The sequence below is a fragment of the Diabrotica undecimpunctata genome, chromosome 1, assembly GCF_040954645.1.
Source record: "Diabrotica undecimpunctata isolate CICGRU chromosome 1, icDiaUnde3, whole genome shotgun sequence".
In the NCBI taxonomy this organism is placed as follows: Eukaryota; Metazoa; Arthropoda; class Insecta; order Coleoptera; family Chrysomelidae; genus Diabrotica; species Diabrotica undecimpunctata.
Genome location: NC_092803.1, coordinates 187878331 through 187899274, shown reverse-complemented (window position 1 = coordinate 187899274; position 20944 = coordinate 187878331). Strand labels below are relative to the sequence as shown.

Here is a 20944-nt window from a genome sequence, read left to right as displayed (position 1 = left end):
TTGAATTACTCATTATTATATTGTTCTAGAAAAATTAAAATGGAGATGAATTACAATTATTCTGTACCTTAATTAAAGAACATTATATTTTTTTACTGTCTTCTGTTAATTTAAAACATAGAACGTAAATGAGAGTGACACGATCAGAGCGGGAAGTTTTAAATACAAAATGTTTATTTGTGTATAAAAAAAGTCACTATATTAATTACATTTTTCTATAAAATAATGTCTAATGCAAGTAAATATGAAAACTATACTGAACAATTAACACCACTTAACAGTTTGTAAATGTTTCCTTTTATTCACTACACCAAACACTAACCTGACTTTTTCAAATGTTGCTATTTTAGTTTTATTTTAAGTACATTTATTATAGCGTTAATTTAAAAATTTATTTTTAAAACAAGTGTTGAAATCGTTTAAAATCGTATTTTTATTATTTTTTTATATTAGTTGAACAAGGCAAGGGTCAAAGTGTAATCCAAAGTGGTGGGGAATACTTTATCACTTATTTGTTCTTGGAATATTTTAAGAATTGTTGTCCACTTATTTTACACGATAGGCTTAAAAATGATCATGTCAAAGCCAACTAAGGTAAAAATTGTATTCAATTAAATTACTTACAATGAAAACCTCCAATCTCATGTTTTTGTTTTAGGTTATCCAAATGAGCCGAAGATTCTACAGCTCTTCCTCTAAAAACGATATTGTTATTATTTCTGCAGTTCGAACGCCAATGGGTACGTTTCTGGGACCCTTAGCACCTTTATCGGCTACCAGACTGGGAGCAGTCGCCATACAAGCAGCTGTTGAAAGAGCTGGAATTCCCAAAGAAGAAGTCAAAGAAGTTTTTATGGGCCATGTTTGTCAAGGAGGCGCTGGACAAGCACCAGCCAGACAGGCTACAGTTTTTGCAGGTATGTTCATATTGTATACAATTTGTGAAATCATTAATTCAAAATGGAAGATAAATTGCTACTAATCTAGTATATTATGATATGCTGTATTTGAATAAGAAGTGCTGGTTTAGGTATTTCGTTTGATGTTTCTTTCAAAGAATAATGTGAGGCCAGTTTCATTGTAGAGCTTTTTTAGAAAAATTATTGTAATTGCATAGGGTAAAATGTTTTGGGATTTTGAATAACGAGTAGATATTTTTCAAGGATGTGTTTCTCTGTATTGCCACTTTGAAACTACTATTCAATAAGCTTGTTGAGCCATTTATAAATCTTCAATACTATGCTAGCAACAAAAATGGATCTACAATTAGATAAGTACTAAAGTTACTCTGTGTTTTATTAATGTGATGAACTCATTTTTAAACTATTTGTAAGTTACATCTGCTGTTCTTTGATCCCAGGCTGCGATTAGTAAATTTATATTTTGTAAAGTTTTGCTGTTTGAATAGATACATGTGTTATTTTGATTTTACTTCAAATCCAGATATTTCTTATTCTATTGAACAGTTTGATTTTCAGCATTTGTTTTTCATATTATATCAATGTGTTTTCTATATATACTTTCCTTGGTAAAAGTCCATATTTGAGAGTTTTGTTAGTATAAGTAGTATAAATGGATCAAAAATGCCTAGTACCTATATAAGAAAGGTGACCAAATGAGCATGATGGCTGTGTAATTCTTTATTTTGGATTTGGTAAATATGTCTGTATTATTGTGATTCATAAGATAATATAACTCATGTTTTACTATATCTTATACAGATGCACTTTTTTGCATTACCTTATCTTTGAGCTACAAACCCACAGACTCTTCAGAGGATTGATATCTGTGTTCTGCATAGAACTACAAGATCCATAGAATTTTTAGCAGTTACACTGCAACATTTTTTAACAACCATATATTGTTCATTTGCTGGTCCATAACAATACTCATATAATGGGAATGGATATATACACCATTTAGTAATAATCCATTTCAAATAAAATGTTCTAGAATTTTAATAAAATTAATTATATTATAAAAACTTCTAAATTATTCTACCTAATAAAGTTTTTATAAGTTTTATTTCCCTGTTATATTATTTCTCGGTTATTTGGATTCTATTTATGGAATCTGAGGTCATAAATTGCTAATGTAGTAATTGCTAATGTAACTAAAGAGGAATTGTCCAAACACAAAGGTGACTTTGTGTTTGAGTAATGTTATAGTTTCATCTATGTTTTTTTTTATTTTGCGATTCACTTTTTTATTTTGACATTTAAAATCATGATATGTAAATAATTTTTAAGGGTTTTGTCTAACTTGACTGTAAATCCAAATAAATTCTTACATATTCGTTGATAAAAAGACCCATCAGACTCATTTTTCCATTAGACTGTGAGTGTTATTTCCAAAGTATTGCAAGGATACTTTTTCTGGTTCTGGCTAGATGTCTTGCCCAGTGTAGCCATGCAATTTTTATTGTTGTGATTACATATCTTTAGCTTTTTCTGTAAGGTAGATGGTTTGACTTCATTCTGATTTAGATCAAAGTTTAGTTGTGTGGGATAGTCTGAATTATCTTAATTAATTATTTTAACCTTTAATTGTGGCTTATTCCCATTTAAATAGTAATTAGTCTGAATTATCGTCATTAGTGCATAGTGTATCTTTAAAGTGCTCCATATATTTCTTTAGGATATCCTCCTTCTTACCTGCTATGCTTTCCTCCGTGTCTTTATGTACATTTAGTCTTTATTTATAATTTATAGTATCAAAAATAGGAAGAGATGAATTATATAAGGAACAGTAGGCATAGATAGCCTGTATAAAATAAGTAACGGCAATGGGCAAAGAATTATAGATTTCCCAGCAGACAAAAAAATGGTGATAAGCAGTACAAAATTTCCACACAAAAATAAAAAGAGCAAGATGTGAAATGAAAAGAGACAGAAATATCGAAGATAAGTGGAGCGTTTTAAAAGAAGCAGTTATAACAGCTGCAAAAGAAGGAATGGGGAAAATCAAAGAACCTAGCCAAAAAAGGATGATGTGACAAGACTGTCAGTGGCTAAAGGAACAAAAAAAATCAAGCTAAGCTTAAAATGCTAAAGAAATATGGAAGAAATCAAAGAGGGATATATTGCAAGTAGATGACAATTAAAAAACGTCTAGATTTAAAAAGAGGAAACAAAATAAAGAAAATATTGAAAGACTAGAAGAACATGAACAGAAAAATGATATGAAATAATTCTATAAGGAAATAAGTTTGGAGAAAAAAGGATTCCAACCAAGAACACAGGAACATGCCAGAATTGGTCACATTTTAAATTAATACACAAGAAAAACCTCTACAAATTTTCTTCTTTCTGTTCAAGCATTTGGTTAACTAATTCCGGCAAAGATCTGCCCAATCATTTAATTTCTAAGTTGCTATACAGCTATGCTATAAGCTGATACAAATTTTATTGAACATTGATTTCGCGCGCGTAACTGACATGTAAAATCGACGGTCGCTTCAAGCGCTGTTTCTAAGAGAACGGTTCATTCTACACAAAAAATTCTTATAAATATTTTTGTTTAAAATTATCTCAGCTACATTTTTATTTGAAACATTTTTTTCTACGGTTTGCAGATTCTTTGTAAATCGATTTTTTTTTGGGTTTTTCCTCCTAAAACCTCCCCTGCGACGGGTTTTAGGGGTAAACCCGGGGGTAAAAGTGGTAAACTTTTTTGCATCTTTTTTGGGGTCCCAAAATTATTATTCTCTGAAAATTCAGCTTGTTCGTATGGTTTTTAGGGGTCAACTCACTAATGACTGGACTAATTTACAATCACACGATTCATTGACAAAGTTTAATAAAAATCAATTGAACTAATTAAATTAAATAATTAAAAACTGTCATTGTGTGTGCCAATGTATGTTCATGGGTCAATGATAAAAAATTTATCGGTAGCATTAAAAAAAAAATAAAGCATAGATAAGCAGTTAAAAAAAACTGATAAACCGTTAGAAGTCATGAAACAGATTATACATCAAAATACGACCGGTCGGTTATTTTGCCTTTTTATAATTTTCGTATTGGCAGAATCTATAATAATTAAAATAAGATTACAAGAGTGTCGTCTTTGTTTAGTAGTCTACAAGACAAATGCGTCAATAGTGGAAGTGGTAAAGATCAAGACAATGTTAACAAGGTGCATACCATTACCAAAAATAGTCTATTTTTGTAATACGGATTTTTAGAGAAATTAATTGAAGATGTACCAATACATGTATCAGGTTACTTACTAACATTTAGTACTAAATATTGTGATGTCATATGCCAAATAGGTAAACTTAAAGACAAAGATGGAAATCTTATTGTAGATCTAGAGAATAAAATAAAAAGATGGACAGAATACCTGAATGAATTATTTGAAGACGATAGAAACAACTTAACTCAGATAATCAATGCAACTGGGCCAGACATATTGGAAGAAGAAGTAGAATACGCAATAAGAAATGCTAAAAATGGAAAAGCAAATGGACCTGATGAAATTCCTACAGAACTGTTGAAGCTTTTGAATGATAAATCCGTAACCATAATATTACATATATTCAATACAATATACAGTACTGGTATAATACCTGTCTACGTTTATCACCATAACGAAGAAAACTAAGGCAATGCAATGTTCAGATCATCGAACAATCTCCTTGATGAGTCATCTGCTTAAAATATTTCTTAGAGTCATCCACAACCGAATCTATCAAAAGTTAGATATCGATATTAACGATACATAGATGGGATTCAGAAAAGGATTAGGTACAAGAGAAGCTTTCTTTGCCTTAAACGTCCTAACACAGAGATGTCTAGATGTTAACCAAGAGGTACACGCCTGCTTTATAGACTTTGAAAAGGCCTTTGACAAAGTACGCCACAATAAACTCAAAGAAATCCTGGAGGATAAGAACATCGACATCAGAGACATACAAATAATATTAAATCTGTACTGGAATCTGCGAGCTAATATAAAAATAGAAGACCAAACATCGGACGAAATAGAAATACGTAGAGGAGTACGACAGGGTTGTATATTGACACCGCTCTTGTTTAATATCTACAGCGAACAAATATGCCAAGAAGCTCTCTCACATGCAAACAAAGGGATAATAATCAATGGAGAAGTTATCAATAACATTCGATATGCTGACGATACGGTGATAATGGCAAGAACAGCGGAAGATCTACAACATCTAGTTGAAAGTATGAATGAGATATGTAATAACTACGGCATAAGGATGAACGTCAAAACAACCAAATATATGACCTTCAGTAAGAATCCAATACATGACACTAGTATCGCAATAAACGGTACCCAATTCGAAAAAGTAAGCGAATACAAATACTTGGGAACCTTCATCAATGAAACAGGTGATCAAAATCACAAGATAAAAAGACGTATTGAAATTGCCAGGTCTACCTTTATAAAAATGAAAAAATTATTTTGTAATCGTGATATTAGTATTCAGCTACGAACTAGAATGATAAAATGCTATGTATTCAGTACTTTGCTTTGCGGTGTTGAGGCTTGGACTCTTAAACAGAGGAATGCTAAAAATCTTGAATGCTTTGAGATGTGGTGCTACTGCCGTATACTAAAAATAAGTTGGGTGGATAAAATTACAAATGAAGAGGTGATACGCAGAATAAATAACGATCCAGAAGTTATACTGAATATAAAAAAGAGAAAACTTGAATACTTAGGTCACCTGATGAGAGGACAAAAGTACACATTCCTACAAAATATAATGCAAAGAAAATTAGGAGATAGGAGAGGCACTCAAAGAAGAAGATTGTGATGACACGTGGTCGGGCTTATAGGATAGGTTAACTCTGGAGAGTGGAGGGTAGGTTATAATGAAACAACTTGTCTCTATCGTGTCTAGGTCCAGCCTGGTTTTATTTCCTCTCCCTTGCACCTGTCCGTCACGTCACTATTACAATGTTACCAACCTGAGTGCGTTCCGAATATTTACTTATTTACATATATCACAAATATTATCTCTTGCAATCATTTTCGTACTGAATGATATAAATTTATATTATTTTAAATATTTTAGGTCTTCCAAAGTCAACAATATGCACAACTATCAACAAAGTCTGCTCTTCAGGCATGAAATCCATAATGTTTGCAACCCAGAGCTTGCTACTCGGTGACCAAGATGTAATTCTAGCCGGAGGAATGGAATCGATGTCGAATGTACCATACTATATGAAACGAGGCCAGACACCATATGGAGGAGTCCACCTTGCCGATGGAGTTGTAGCCGATGGTTTATGGGATGTTTACAACAAATTCCATATGGGTAACTGCGCAGAAAACACAGCAAAGAAGCTGAACATCTCCAGGGAAGAACAGGATGAGTATGCTATCAACAGTTACAAGAAAAGTGCCGAAGCATACAAAAACAATGCTTTTGCTTCTGAATTAGTATCAGTTAATGTACCACAAAGGAAAGGACAACCTGATTTAGTGGTTTCAGTAGATGAAGAGTACAAAAGGGTTAACTTCGAAAAGTTTAACAAACTGCCAACAGTGTTCCAAAAGGAAAACGGTACAGTAACAGCAGGAAACGCTTCAACTTTAAACGACGGTGCAGCTGCTTTAATCTTAACCACTGCCGAACATGCCAAGAGGTTAAACGCTAAACCTTTAGCTCGGGTTGTTGGTTACCAAGACGGTGAATGTGACCCAATCGATTTCCCAATAGCCCCTGCCGTAGCTATTCCAAAATTGCTCGAAAAAACCGGAGTCAGCAAAGACGAAGTTGCCATGTGGGAAATCAATGAAGCATTCAGTGTTGTTATTTTAGCTAACCAAAAAATCCTTGGGCTCAATCCAGACAAAGTTAACATCCACGGAGGTGCTGTCAGTTTAGGCCATCCCATCGGTATGTCTGGTGCCAGACTCATCACCCATCTCGTTCACTCTCTCAAGGCTGGAGAGAAAGGAGTCGGTGCTATCTGTAATGGTGGAGGAGGAGCTTCTTCCATGATGATAGAGAAATTGTAAGTGGATCTTGGATCTCAGAACTGAATCTTAGGTTTAAGTAAAATCATATTTTTTTATGGATTTTAGATGTGCATTTATGAACTGCTATTATAATTTATAAACGATTTTAAATTCTGAATATAGTATATACCTTAATACATACTAAGTGTTTGCTATACCATAGTACCACAATTGTAGCGAGTGACTCATATTTTCAATGTAGGCCTTTGCGGGTCTGAGAGGAAAGGAAATCGACGAGTCATAGGCGTGCTGTTATTATTAAAAATAATCAGGATTTTTGAACGATTTAATTGTCATACAAATTGTTTTCTTATTTTATAGATGAAGAAAACTAATCCTTGTTATTTATATATTTTTTTGGAAAACCTGTTTCTGTTTAAATTAATAAACTTAAGACTGATTCAAGGAATAAATTTAATTCCTATTGTCAAATGATATTCAATGACATAAAACTTTTAGCACAGGTAAAACTGAATTACCTAAATAGTTCTTGGTACGAAACAGTACTAGAAATAAATGGTTAACCTTAATTGAATATTATTTCCATAAAATATAAAAAATATGTTTAAATAAAAACTAATATTATACACTGCGTGTCACGAAAAAGAGGCCACCTAAAATTTTTGCCATTTTTTAATTTTTACGAATCATACCACAAAGTGATTGTCATTAGATGTTTGTGCAATGTTTAAGAATATGTTCTAAAGCAGTATGCAATCATTTGTTAAATAACAAATGTCAAAACATAACTTCTTCCAAAATAATGATTTCATTGAAAAATAAAATAAAATTAACATTGTACATTATAAATGTTTTCTTTATAAAATTACAATTAAGTCGTGATTATTAATACTGTGTATTACCACCTCTATTGTGAACTACACTCCTCATTCGATTTGGCATTGAATTGATCAAATTCTGGATGTCGTTTTGAGGAAAAGCTTCCCATTCTTCCATGAGCTCCAACCGAAGCTGCTCACGATTTATTGGAGCAGGTATTCTGTTTCTTACCCTTCGTTTGAGTTGGTCCCAAACATGTTCAATCGGGTTCAAATCTGGACTTTGAGCCAGCCAGTTCATTTTTGGCACATCTACAGTTTCCAGATATTAAGTTGCCATCCTGGCTACGTGTGGCCTTGCGTTGTCTTGCATAAAAATAAAGTGGGTCCAAAAAATGATGAACAAAGAAACTGCATCAAAAAATTTATAGAATCCATAACATGTACAGACCCTCATTACGGTAGAAGCAAGACAAGCGTGAGGGTCTACTTGCCATGTGACTTGAATTTTAAAAAATTTTTCGACCATTATCTTCGAAGTATGTGAATGACGAAAAGTATGTGAATGTTTACTACAGCATCGCTTTTTGAACTCCGCTGACTAACTGTTGCTCCACTTGCTTGAGAACAAAGGAGCAGTTGAAAGTAGCAACTTTCATTAACAGTATAGTATAGTAAACTATTAACAGTAAATACACTTAGTTTTAAGACTACTGCAACACACTAAAATACATAAGAAAACATTTTAATACAAAATTATATATTCTAAATTTTAAACCTACCATTTTTAGAGCATTAATAGTAAAAACGTCCCGCCATTATCTCTTGTTAAAAATAATCTATCTTATATGAAAGCTTATCAGCTTTATACAGACTATTTAGTTGTTTTGGCATAGCACAATCACAATACAGAACAATAATTAGTTTTTAAAGCTATTGATCTAAATTTAATATGTATTTATAAATACAATTTATTAATATATAATATATTATGATCAAATTGTGTAAGAAATCAAAACAAACAAAATACTTACTCTAAAAAAGCGGCAACAATGTAAACAATTTTGCCACACGCTGAACTGTCATTAAAATTTAAGTATTCCTGTATCAGTTGCGTAAAATTGTCTAATCTATATAATTAAAGTTAGTATTTTGTGGAATATTAGACATAAAGAGTTATTTCATAAAATTTATATTATTAATAATAACAAATGTTTTTGCTTATTTAATCAATATAATTCTAAAATTCCCAATATAATGATGGTTACATTTTTCTGATTATTATACCATGTTGACGCCTATGAAAGATCGAGTAGTTCCGTATGAGCTTCGTATTATTAGCTGTGTTGAAAATTTGAACTCTAAGGTTGACGTTCTGGAAATTTTAAATATAAGTGACGTCACTTTATTTAAATTGTGACGTGCAACATTTTTACTTTGAAAAATGGTATACACTTGTATTTCTGAATTGATTCGGCGTAATGTTGACACAATACTGGACAATTTTCAACCATAACTCCATTAAATTTTTAGCACATTTAAAATTTTGCCGATAAATATTTGGTTTAAGAAAGCCCCAAAAAAAGAAACCATTTGGGGACAAATCTGCCGATCTCGAAGGCCACTTGATTGTACCGTTTGTTAAAATTATGCGGTTGGAAATGTCCTTTGGAGAAATACGGTAACTGATAAAAAACAACAATTTTATTTAATTTAATTCCCAAAGATTATACATTTGAATAATTTTAGTACAGCCAATTAGTATTTTTTCTATGTTATCTTTTCTATTAATTTGATTGAAGAATTTTTTTAAAGGTGTGACGATCTACCTGCAGGCGAACGTCCAACGTTAACTTTATACACCAAAGAACCCTGTCCCTTGTGCGATGAATTAAAACTAGAGCTTAATACTTATCTGAGTAGAATCAATTTCAGTACCGTCGATATATCCAAAAAAGAAAATCTTCGGTATCTGAGGCTCTATCGTTACGAGATTCCTGTCGTGTTTCTCAACGGTCAGTATTTGTGTAAGCATAGATTGGATAAGAATCTTTTGGACTACAGACTGCAAGAAATCGAAAGCAGAAGGTAGATATTACAAAATGAGTGTACTTGGATGAACATAAAGGTAAATAATTGCAGTGGCAGTTGACGTGTTTAAATGGTTTATTGTTAGAGAGACTTTCTGATAAGTTGGAAACTGGTTACTGATTTTAAAATGTATTATTTCTATAAGAAAATAACTAATAAGAATAAATGAATATAATAAAGTATTTTAATTGAAGTATATACCTTTATTATAAAAACTAATATAAACAATGAGGGGCAAAATTAAGGCATAAATTCTTTTTTCGTTGTTTAAAAAATAACATCCTGCGTTGCCAGGCGTATGATAATTATTATCAGTTGTACAAGTTAATTTTAACGTTGTCTGCAATGTACGATAGATAGTACGTATACCATAATAGTAAAATATACAGTAATTTAAGTTGATGCTATGAACATTCTCTTTATTTTTAAATTTTTAAACAAACTTTCTCGGGCGCTAAATTCCAAAATTTTAACGCAACTTAAGTAAGTAAAATAAAATTAAAACTAGTGGATGAATTTTAATTGCAACTCTTTTTACCTATTTTTGAAAAGGGTTTTACCAAAATTTGTGGAATTATCATAAAGTAGTTATCACAAATTTCCACAGCGAAATGATCAGTTTATAAAGATCTATTGCTTACTTACAGCTGGTTCCTAACAGTGGCGGCTGGTGTGTTAAAATTTTGGGTAGGCCAAGCCAGCAAATTACAAATAGCTATGTGTAATCAGTGGCGGATCCAGAGGGAGGGGTTACGGGGTCATGACCCCCCCCCTAAAAATATTTGAAAACCCACTTATCCTATTGGTGGTTGACTAAAAGTGACCTTGCATCAGGGAAAAGTAATCACCCTCAAGATCCATGACCACCCCAAAAAAAATTCTGTAGCCGCCAGTGTGTGTAATACATTTTTTTTTGAGAGTGGGAATCTTTTTTTTCGAATTTTACGATTTTTTTAAAATTTATTTGGGCAACCGTGCACTTGTGTTGATTGTTTAAAAATATGTTACAATTATAGATTGTTACATATTTTTTTATCATAATTTAAAAGAAAATTTATATTACAATTCGATAATTACGTTACAAGTGACAAGGATGATCGGCATAGGCCCGATCGTCTGGTGCCTAAACAGCAAGCATAAACACGACAATATAAACCGTTGTTCGGCAAGCTGCTTAACTTCAAACGCTTTTTGTACGGGGATCTTATGTGAGCTGGGTCGGCCAGTTCCGATCGGGCCTATTAATGATATTTAAAATGCCTGAATACGATTCGATGCTTTCTGTGGTAATATAATAACATAGTTGTTTTAACGGACGCTAATGTATCAAGTGATTTAGTACATTTAAAAGTTATTTACATGCATTAACATAATTTTTGAATATGTTTTTCAATTTTAAAGCTCTTAAAACTATTGGGTAGGCCCGGCCTATCCTGCCTACCTCTAAAAGCCGCCACTGGTTACTAAAAAAACTGATATGACTCTTAGTAAGATTTGATCAATTTCAGCAGTGTATTTGATTGGTTTGACATTATATTATATTTATTATGACAGACAAATAGTAAAATAAACAAAAAAAACAACAAACAATTGATTACATATGTTAACCCCTTAACATACACATTAATTTTGAAGTTATCAAAAAATGATCGAATTTTTTTTTAGTGAAAATGTTTTGTTTTGGTTGTAATTAAATAAAAAAAATATTTTCAGTGGCGTAGAACCTTTACTTTTCCTGGGGAGTTAGAAGAAAAATTTATTTTTGTTTTCATACATACACTAATAATATACGCATTATATATATATATATTGACAATGGTCTTACAAATTACTATAGATGACAGTGGCGCACTATTTTTGAATGCAAATCTATTGAAATTTAAAAATTTTGTGCAGATTAAATACTGTGAATAGGTAAATAGTAATATGATTTATATGAAAAATACAAATAATCCAAAATATTTTATTGACACACCACAATATGGTATTTTAGATGAATTATAATAAAATTTAGTAAAGCAAATATGATGCAAATAAGGCACAAATTAGTTCAAACGCAAAAACACAATAAATATCGACTTCAGACGACCTTACACCGGCAAGACAGAAGGCTTGTACAAAAACAAAAGTTCGACAATAATATCGGTTATTAATGGTGACGATTGCAAGTTATGAGATAATAAATATATTTTAAAGTAACTAAATACTGACTGAGTCATCTATTTTATAATAGAAAAATTATTTAGATATATGCTTACATATGTCTCTTATTCTAAAGCTATTTTCGTGTGGCATTTTAAAGTAATTACTATTTCAATGGGAATCAATATTTAATTTGATCGTCATTAAACTTACTTTAACCTTCAATTGTGGCTTATTCCCATTAAAATAGTAATTACAATGGCGTGTTATAAAAAAATAAACTTATTATAAAATAAACCAGCACGCCTTTGTTGTAGTAAACATACGCACAGCCTCTAAGCGATAGATCTTCGACATGCAATAAATCAAGCATAGCTTACTGCTGGGGTTATTTATTATACGTCATTGGTCGATATGCTGTGGGAAGCTCGTAGCGCAAAATTTTATTTCTCAGCGGGATCGTCATTTTACCTTGAAATGGGGTGGAAAGTAAACAACTATGTAGGCAAGAAACATATATTATTTAAATATTTACATGGTGCCCAAAATTTCAAAAAATACAATAAGAAAAGAATAATAACCATAAATATTGCAAACAAAAAGTTTATTTATTTATTTACATAAAGTACCTCTACAACTATGGCCATTGGTACAAACAAAAAGTAGATAACAATGATAATCATAATAAACAATATGAATACAGTAATATTTAATTTAGGATTTATCTTCAATTATTCATATATGTAGTTTATAGAAATATACATAGGTAAAACGTATACGTTTTCTGCAGAAATTTCGGTGAGATATTTAGTAATAATTTAATTTAATGCCAAAAATGCGATTATTTCGCTTACCACCATTAAAAGTTATCTATTTATAATTAGATATAAACATTTTATTTGATAAAAGTGATAAAAATCTTCAGAATTGCGTATTTTAAATTAATTTGTTGATTCAAACAAGAGAATAAGGCAAAAGGAATTGCCAGAACCGACTGGCAAACATTAACTGAGAAGTATTCTTGGACTATGTATTTACTATCGGAGATTTATTAAGAAGTTCTCCCGCATTAACGCGACTTACCAAGGAAACAAGAGATTACGCTGGGATGGAGACTGTCAAACTGCCTTTGAAACCTTAAAGAAGCATTTAATCACAACACCAATATTAGGATATCCACTGTCAGAAGAACTTAGATACAGATGCAAGTAATGTATAAATTGGAGGAGTGCTATCTCAGATTCAACGAGGACAGGAACGAGTCCTTGGATATTTTAGTAAAGTGCTTTCAAAACCTGAGCGGAATTATTGCGTCACAAGAAAATAATTCTAATATTAATGAAATCAGTAGAGCACTTCTATCAATACCTCTATGGAAGAAAGTTTTAAATCCTAACCGACCATGCCGCCCTTAATTGGTTAATACGATTTCAAGATTGAGCACCGGGCCGGAGTTAACCACAGACACGCTGATTCTCTTTCTAGAAGGCTGAAAAGATGCAACAAACAATCGAGCTTCCATAACAGGAGTCCTTCTAGGGAAAGAGGTGTTATAGACCCATAAATTACGAACTAAGATGACCTTGATGATAATAGGACAATGACCTAAGTCCAGTCAACTATACAACACTGATTAAGACATCATACCTTTCTGAAAGTTATATGTTGCATTTTAATATTATATTTCATTCTGTATTAAAGTTGTTATTGTAAGTTAGTCAGGAATTTGCCTTTATGATAGTAAAACATCTTTGTTACGTTTTTATTTGTGTTAAATAAAATATTTTTTTAAATAAATCTTTGGAAAAATCTATTTAAATTTATATATACAGGGTGTCCAGAAACTCTCCAGACAAACGAAAACCGCAGATTCCTCAGATAATTTTAAGACTATTTAACCCAATTCACCTAGTCCGAAAATGCTTCATAAGGGAGTTAGAGCTCTTTGAAGATGGCGCCTTGTAAGTAGTTTTTTTTTAATAACTCCAGAACTCTTCTATTTAGAAAAATAAAAACTGGTACGATTAGTTATCGTCCAGAGTTGAATCAATTCCATTAATTGGGAATTTCTAGTACCGTTCATAGGCGTCCGTTTTTAGCAGGTTAACGGGTATTTTAACGCATAACTTTTTTATCTGTAACTTTTAAGCATTTGTGATATTAGATTATTAAATTTTTAGATATTCTAGTACTAAAAGGTACTACTACTTTAAGTCGGTAGGATACACCGTTTTCGAGAAAAATTTGAAAACCGTTCTGTAGTTATTAAAAAAACTACTTATCTGAGGAAAATCTGTCAGGAGAGTTTCTGGACACCATATATATATATATATATATATATATATATATATATATATATATATATATATATATATATATATATATATATATATATGAAGACAAAACCAATTTAAAGCCATTTTCAATGAATATCTTTAAAACTTTTTATCTTTCTGATTTTTCAATATTTACTTTATTGGAAAACAAAACTTTAGAACATTTTACAAATGAAATCTACTCTTGAGTTGAAATGGTAATGACAATGATGCCAACAAACTTCATTCACAGTTACAAACTTTTCAATTCTGAACAGAAAATCACTGACCTTTCCTTCGTAGATTGTATTTGGAGCATACCCAGAATCGTCCACGCCCCACAGCAATGTGATCTGCCACTATTCGCCTCGTCTTTCTTCTTTTCGTATCTGCAATCCTCCTGCAGCGACTGTACGAAACACCTGACTCAATTCTCCAACAATTAATACTTGAAATTTAATTCTCCAAAACACTCAGCTACTTCTCAATGACACAAGGACCTCTTTTTGTCAACTTGGTGCCACCAAACTATTTCCTATGTATTCCAGCAACTGTCCACTTTAGATCCAAGTATATATTTTCATCGACTTTTAATCTCCTTCCACAATTCTGCTAACTTCCTTTCACAATGCCGGTATCCAAACTCACGAAAACACACCCTCTATCAAGATGCGGCCTTTCCTTTCGATGATTAAAAAACAACTGCCCCTTTCTCTCATATAACAACTATCAATTCTCCCATTCAAACAACAACTGTCCAATCAAAAAGTTTTATTTAGTTTACAATCATTACGAAAAAACCCCATTACTGTTTCCAGAGAAACTAAAATTTTTGCTTTAAACTTGGATTTCTCTTTGGTTAAAAATACCTAATTCATTTCTATAACAAAAGGTTAATTTCAATATCTTAATCCTAGCTCATATACAAACAATGAAAAGATTATAATGAGTATGGGCTTTCTAATTCTATATAAAAATATTTTACCTGCGATTGTTTTACAAAATCAGTCATTGACAAGCAAAACTTTCTGTTAATATAATCTTATCGTAATATAATACATAAATTTTGTTTAACAGGATGTCTTGAAAATTTATTTACTTGGTCTATGTATTTATTTTTATTTTTCTCCTTGGCTGATAAAATGAATCATAACAATATATATATATATATATATATATATATATATATATATATATATATATATATATATATATATATATATTATCAATAATATATTTATATATAACACAAATCCCAAAAAGTGAACAAGTATTCTTCAATTGACCTTATGCAGAAATCAGCTTAAAACAATTTCTCACAGTACTAAGGTTTTTGTCACTCAGTGTGTATTTTATAATGTGCCATTAAATTACTGCTTGAAACAAATATCACACTTGTAAGGCTTTCCGATTATTCAAATATTCTTCAAATGACCTGCAGAAAACAATTTCTTATGCTACTAAGGTTTGTCTTGCTCGGTGTGTATTCTGTAATGTGTTTTTAAATTACCTGCTTGAGTAAACTGCTTAAAACAAATATCACACTTGTAAGGCTTTTCTTTAGTGTGTGTTCTTAAATGTATTTTCAAATTAGATGCATAAGTAAATTGCTTGAAACAAGTATCACACTTGTAAAGTTTTTCTCCAGTGTGTGTCATCAAATGTGTTTTAAAATAACTGGAATTAGTAAACTGTTTGAAACAAATATCACATTTGTAAGGTTTTTCCCCAGTGTGTGTCATTAAATGTCGTTTCAAACGACTTGCATAAGTAAATTGCTTGACACAAATATCACACTTAAAAGGTTTTTCTCCACTGTGTATATTCATATGTGTTTTTAAAGTAGATGCATGAGAAAAACACTTTAAACAAATTTCACATTGATAAGGTTTTTCTCCTGTGTGTGATCTCAAATGTGACTTCAAATTACCTGCTAAAGTAAACTGCTTGGAACAAATATCACACTTGTAAGGTGTTTCTTTAGTGTGTGTTATCAAATGTATTTTTAAATTGCATGCTAAATTAAACTGCCTATAACATATTTCACATTGATAATGTTTTTCCTTGGTGTGTGTACTTAAATGATTTCTCAAAGCACTACTTTGAGTAAATTGCTTAAAACAAATTTTACACTGGTGAGGTTTTTCTCCAGTGTGTGTCATCAAATGTGATTTCAAAGTACTGGCATTAGTAAGTTGCTTAAAACAAATTTCACATTTGTAAGCCTTTTTTCCAGTGTGTCTTCTCAAATGTGATCTCAAATTACCTGCTAGAGGAAACTTCTTAAAACAAATGCTACATGTGTAAGGTTTTTCTTTAATATGTGTTAGCAAATGTTTTTTCAAGATACCAGCCTGAGTAAATTGCATGAAACAAGTATCACACTTGTATGGTTTTTCTCCAGTGTGTGTTCTCAAATGTGCTTTTAAATTATATGCTTGATTAAACTGCTTAAAACATATTTCACATTGATAATGTTTTTCCTTAGCGTGTGTATTTAAATGATGTCTGCTCAAAGAACATCTTCGAGTAAATTGCTTAAAACAAATTTTACACTGGTGAGGTTTTTCTCCAGTGTGTGTCATCAAATGTAATTTCAAAATACTGGCTCTAGTAAGTTGCTTAAAGCAAATTTCACATTTGTAAGCTTTCTCTCCAGTGTGCACTATCGAATGTCTTTTTAAATCAGTGTTTCGAGCAAACTGCTTAAAACAAATGTCACACTTGTAAGATTTCTCTCCAGTGTGTTTTCTCAAATGTAATTTCAAATTACCAACCCGGGTAAATTGCTTAAAACAAATTTCACATTTGAAAGGCTTTTCTTTAGAATGTGTTTTTGAATGTATTTCCAAATTAAGTCGCTGAGAAAATTGTTTTAAACAAATTTCACATTTGTAAGATCTTTTTCCAGTCTGAACTTTTCTGATATTTTCATTTAATGTTTGTTCTTCAGCCTGTCGACCCACATATTCTTCTTTGTAAGATGACTGTTCAGTGAATGTTTTCATAATTGTAATTCTGTTCTTTTTCTGCAGGTGACCTAAAATATAAACCAACTATACATGTTACTATCAAGCAAAAATGAAAAGTACACAAATTTAGAAGAAATCAATGCAATAAACAAACTAAAAGCATGTTTTTGTTTTATATGTTTTCAAATCTAAATTTTATCTTTATTTTTATTTATTAAAGACAACTTTAATATGGCTCTAATTTAACCATCATAAAACTGCAGGCTAGAAAACCACAATTGAGTCTTGAACCTAGTAAATTTAAGGCCAGTACATTTTCCTCTATTCTAGAATTGTATTTGTTAGAAAAGAGAAACATTTTTTTAGGTGAATTCAATATTTGTGCTAGTTTTGTGATAAGGATGCTAACAGAAATTTATCTAGTTAACATACTAGACTATGTATGTTGTAAATATTTAAACAATATACAGTGTGGTTGATAATTAATGAATAATTTAAAAATATGCCAAACATTCTATATTGGTTATAATTAAGAAGCAGAAATCCATTAAATGATTAAGTGATTTAGAACCATTGAGTGATTTAGAACCCATTTAACCCATTAAGTGATTTAGAACCACCCAATGGTCCATATCTGACTATCTAATATATATCCATTTCCCAATCACATATAATTTGCTCAGTAATGGAAAAAATTGTTCTAATTATTTATAAGGAAAAATAGCAGCCCTAAAACAAATGAATAAAACGAAAATGAAAAATAATAAATGTCCAGAAGACCAAATCACAATAGAAGTTTTACTAAAAACCAAAAACTAGAAAAAAACCATTACACTTATTTTGAATAAATCAAAAGTCTACAACAAGGTGATAATACCTAAATTGAAAATTTTACCTACATCACTTTTATCTGAATGTGGATAAAATTTTCCGGGCAATACTCAGTTTAGGACACTCGCTAATTTACAATATTTAACTGCATTTAAAAGAAAATATTTGTTTTATACTTATTCAAAACTTGTAGCTTCTCATAATACAAATTATAAGTTCATAAAAAGGAACTTATATTTTAAACCTTCATATACATTCCACAAAAAAATATGGCAAGTTTTATACTTATTTAAAATTTGTAGCTTCTCATAACACAAATTATTATTTCCGAAAAGTAACTTTATATCTCTAACATTCATATACATATTTTACTAAAATAAATACGGCAACACTGTGCCTTGAGGAAAATATATTTGGTTATGTAGAGTGCCCTAAACTGAGTATTGTGGGAATAAATTATATTTTTGTAATATTTTTATTTTTTCATGGTTTAATGTGCCTATTTAGGAACCATTCGTTTACCTTTGAAACAATGGAGTTAAAAGTGATCACAAAATTCATGTAAAATGCAAGAATTTATTAAAGAAAGTTGAAGTTATAAAGTGACTATACATCATTTTTACTATTTATTTTTATGACTTAATCTATCGAGTTAGCTCAATCTCACCTGGTTGTTCTTCCTCTGGTTCATCCTTTAAGTCTTCAAGATCTAGTGATGTCGATATATGACCAATATGACTCTCTATACATTTTTGGTTACCTTCAGCAAACTCTTTCTTAACTTCAACTTTAACTTCCATAGCTGATAAACAAATTTAAAACTAAAACTATTCCGGAAAAATGCCGATGTAACAAAAATAAAACATAGGAAACAAAAACCATAGGTATAAGAACATACTATATTATTATAAGAACAAGAACATACTAGTGATACTATATTATTATTATTTATCTATGGTGGGTGGCGTGGTTAGAATCTGTGAGGTTAGGACAAAAACGGTTGAGTTTACCGAAAGTACAAGCTGATCATAGCCGCAAATGCCAAACATGGAACAAAAAATTTCGGATTCTTTGTTTATACTGTGAGCAGAGTATCTTTTTGTGGTTGAGTTTACCGAAAATACAAGCTGAATATAGCCGCAAATGTCAAAAATATTTCGGTTTGGCAGTGTTGGCATATTTTTAATGCATATGTTGTATGCTTCAAATATAAAGAGATAAAGCTTTTAAAAAGTACATTTTAATTATACTATTTTATGAATTCTCCAATTTTTAATTTATACGAAGCAATAACTAGTAAATATTTGTCTCTTTCGAGATTAGTTGTAAACACCTGTTGTAATCTGGCAACTGCTGATTTGACGATTGCCAAATCTATCCCCTAATCTATCAAATGGTAAATGCTAAAAAAATTTCTATTAATTAACTCCAATTAATCTACAAAGAAAAAAATATTTACTCATTGTTGTTTTATTTCAATCAAAAATTGCAGAATTCATAACATAATATAAACAAAATGTACTTTTCTAAAGCTTTATCTTTTTATATTTGAAATGTGCTCTGCTGAACAAAAATAACCCTCATCCTTTGTTGCCAGATTTCATCCTGTCAACATCAAATTTATTTTTCGCCATGAATTATTCCACACAACACACATTAGGTAATATCACAACCACCTGTGGTAATATACTTTCGGTTTACTCAATGGTTTTTGACTGTGGTACCGTTTTTGTACTTTTATATCATGTGGCTGTTTATAAAATAATATAACTATAAATATTATTAAGAGGACTAAAACCGACAGAAATGCTCGTCGAAGATATATAATAACACTTCTCAAAAAGGTACAAAAATATCCTTGCAATACTATAGAGAAAAAAATTATCGAGGTACCTAGAAAGAAGAGGAATTATAGGTATATGTGAATGCTGCCATAGATAAAGAATATATATTACTGAATGCTGCGACATTTAACATCGAGCAATGTGCACAAAACAATCTCCTTATAAAAAAAAAACCTTTATATTGTATAAAAATAAAAACGTATATTACCTCAATATTAATATAGCATTGCACATCGGCCAGTAGAAAAAACAAGGAAGCGGTGGATAGACGAAGTAAGAACTGTTGCTAAAGAGATAATGAGCGTGGATAACTGGAGGAGAGGATAACTGAAGCCGATCTCATTATATCAGACAACAATAATATTGTGCATACATATGAATATGTAGTTTTCTAAAACATTAACTTCCTATAGTGAAACCATTCGGAGCTATATAAGATGCTAATAAATATTGTTTGGCGTTTTTAAAAAAAGTGGTTTACTTTTATTGTCAATGAAATACATTAAAACAAAAAAGCTGTACTTACATTTTTTTCCAACTACATAATGTATAAAGCGTATTTTGAAGGATAACATAAACTATTGTTTCTGCAATTGGAAGAAGTCTGTCATTTTTGACTGCTTTAAATTGTCCAGTATCATTCAATCTATCATATTTTCTAAAGATTCTTCTTCTTCAATTCAAAGCATATTTTCTAAAGGTGGGAAACAGTTGTATTTATTGTAAAGAAGTTTATTGAGGGCGGCAGTTAAGTTTATTGCGGGGCAGTTAAAAAGGGTATTTATTTATAACCATCGCCGGATCAAAAACGTAAAAAAACACGTTTTTCAATCTTATTTTCTCTCGTTATAAACACATTTGTCTCGCTATAGAGAGTTATAGTTCAACAGAAATTTCACGGGACATCTAATGTACCTCATTATAAGCGAAACCTCGTAATAACCCTGTTCGTTATCTTCTTATGGTGCCTA

The 20944-nt window shown here is 30.9% G+C and overlaps 2 protein-coding genes across 4 annotated transcripts; one reads left to right on the top strand and one right to left on the bottom strand.

Annotated features, from left to right (window-relative positions):
- The first annotated feature begins 116 nt into the window (after positions 1-116).
- Positions 117-17380, top strand: Acat1 (Acetyl-CoA acetyltransferase 1). 3 transcript variants are annotated; one of them, XM_072520809.1, is made up of 4 exons: positions 117-594; positions 659-917; positions 6047-6995; positions 9594-10062. In XM_072520809.1, exons 1-4 carry the CDS (start codon positions 571-573, stop codon positions 9868-9870), a joined length of 1509 nt encoding a protein of 502 aa, XP_072376910.1. In that variant the 5' UTR covers positions 117-570; the 3' UTR covers positions 9871-10062. The 3 variants fall into 3 exon arrangements, with proteins under 3 accessions (XP_072376910.1, XP_072376912.1, XP_072376911.1); XM_072520811.1 differs by lacking the exon at positions 9594-10062 and adding an exon at positions 17362-17380 and having other exon boundaries at positions 132-594; XM_072520810.1 differs by lacking the exon at positions 9594-10062 and having other exon boundaries at positions 135-594; positions 6047-7140.
- On the bottom strand, positions 12269-19119 carry LOC140432731 (uncharacterized). The gene is made up of 2 exons (XM_072520807.1): positions 18797-19119; positions 12269-17366 (listed from the first exon to the last, which is right to left on the bottom strand). Exons 1-2 carry the CDS (start codon positions 18927-18929, stop codon positions 15787-15789), a joined length of 1713 nt encoding a protein of 570 aa, XP_072376908.1. The 5' UTR covers positions 18930-19119; the 3' UTR covers positions 12269-15786.
- Between the last annotated feature and the right edge of the window lie 1825 nt (positions 19120-20944).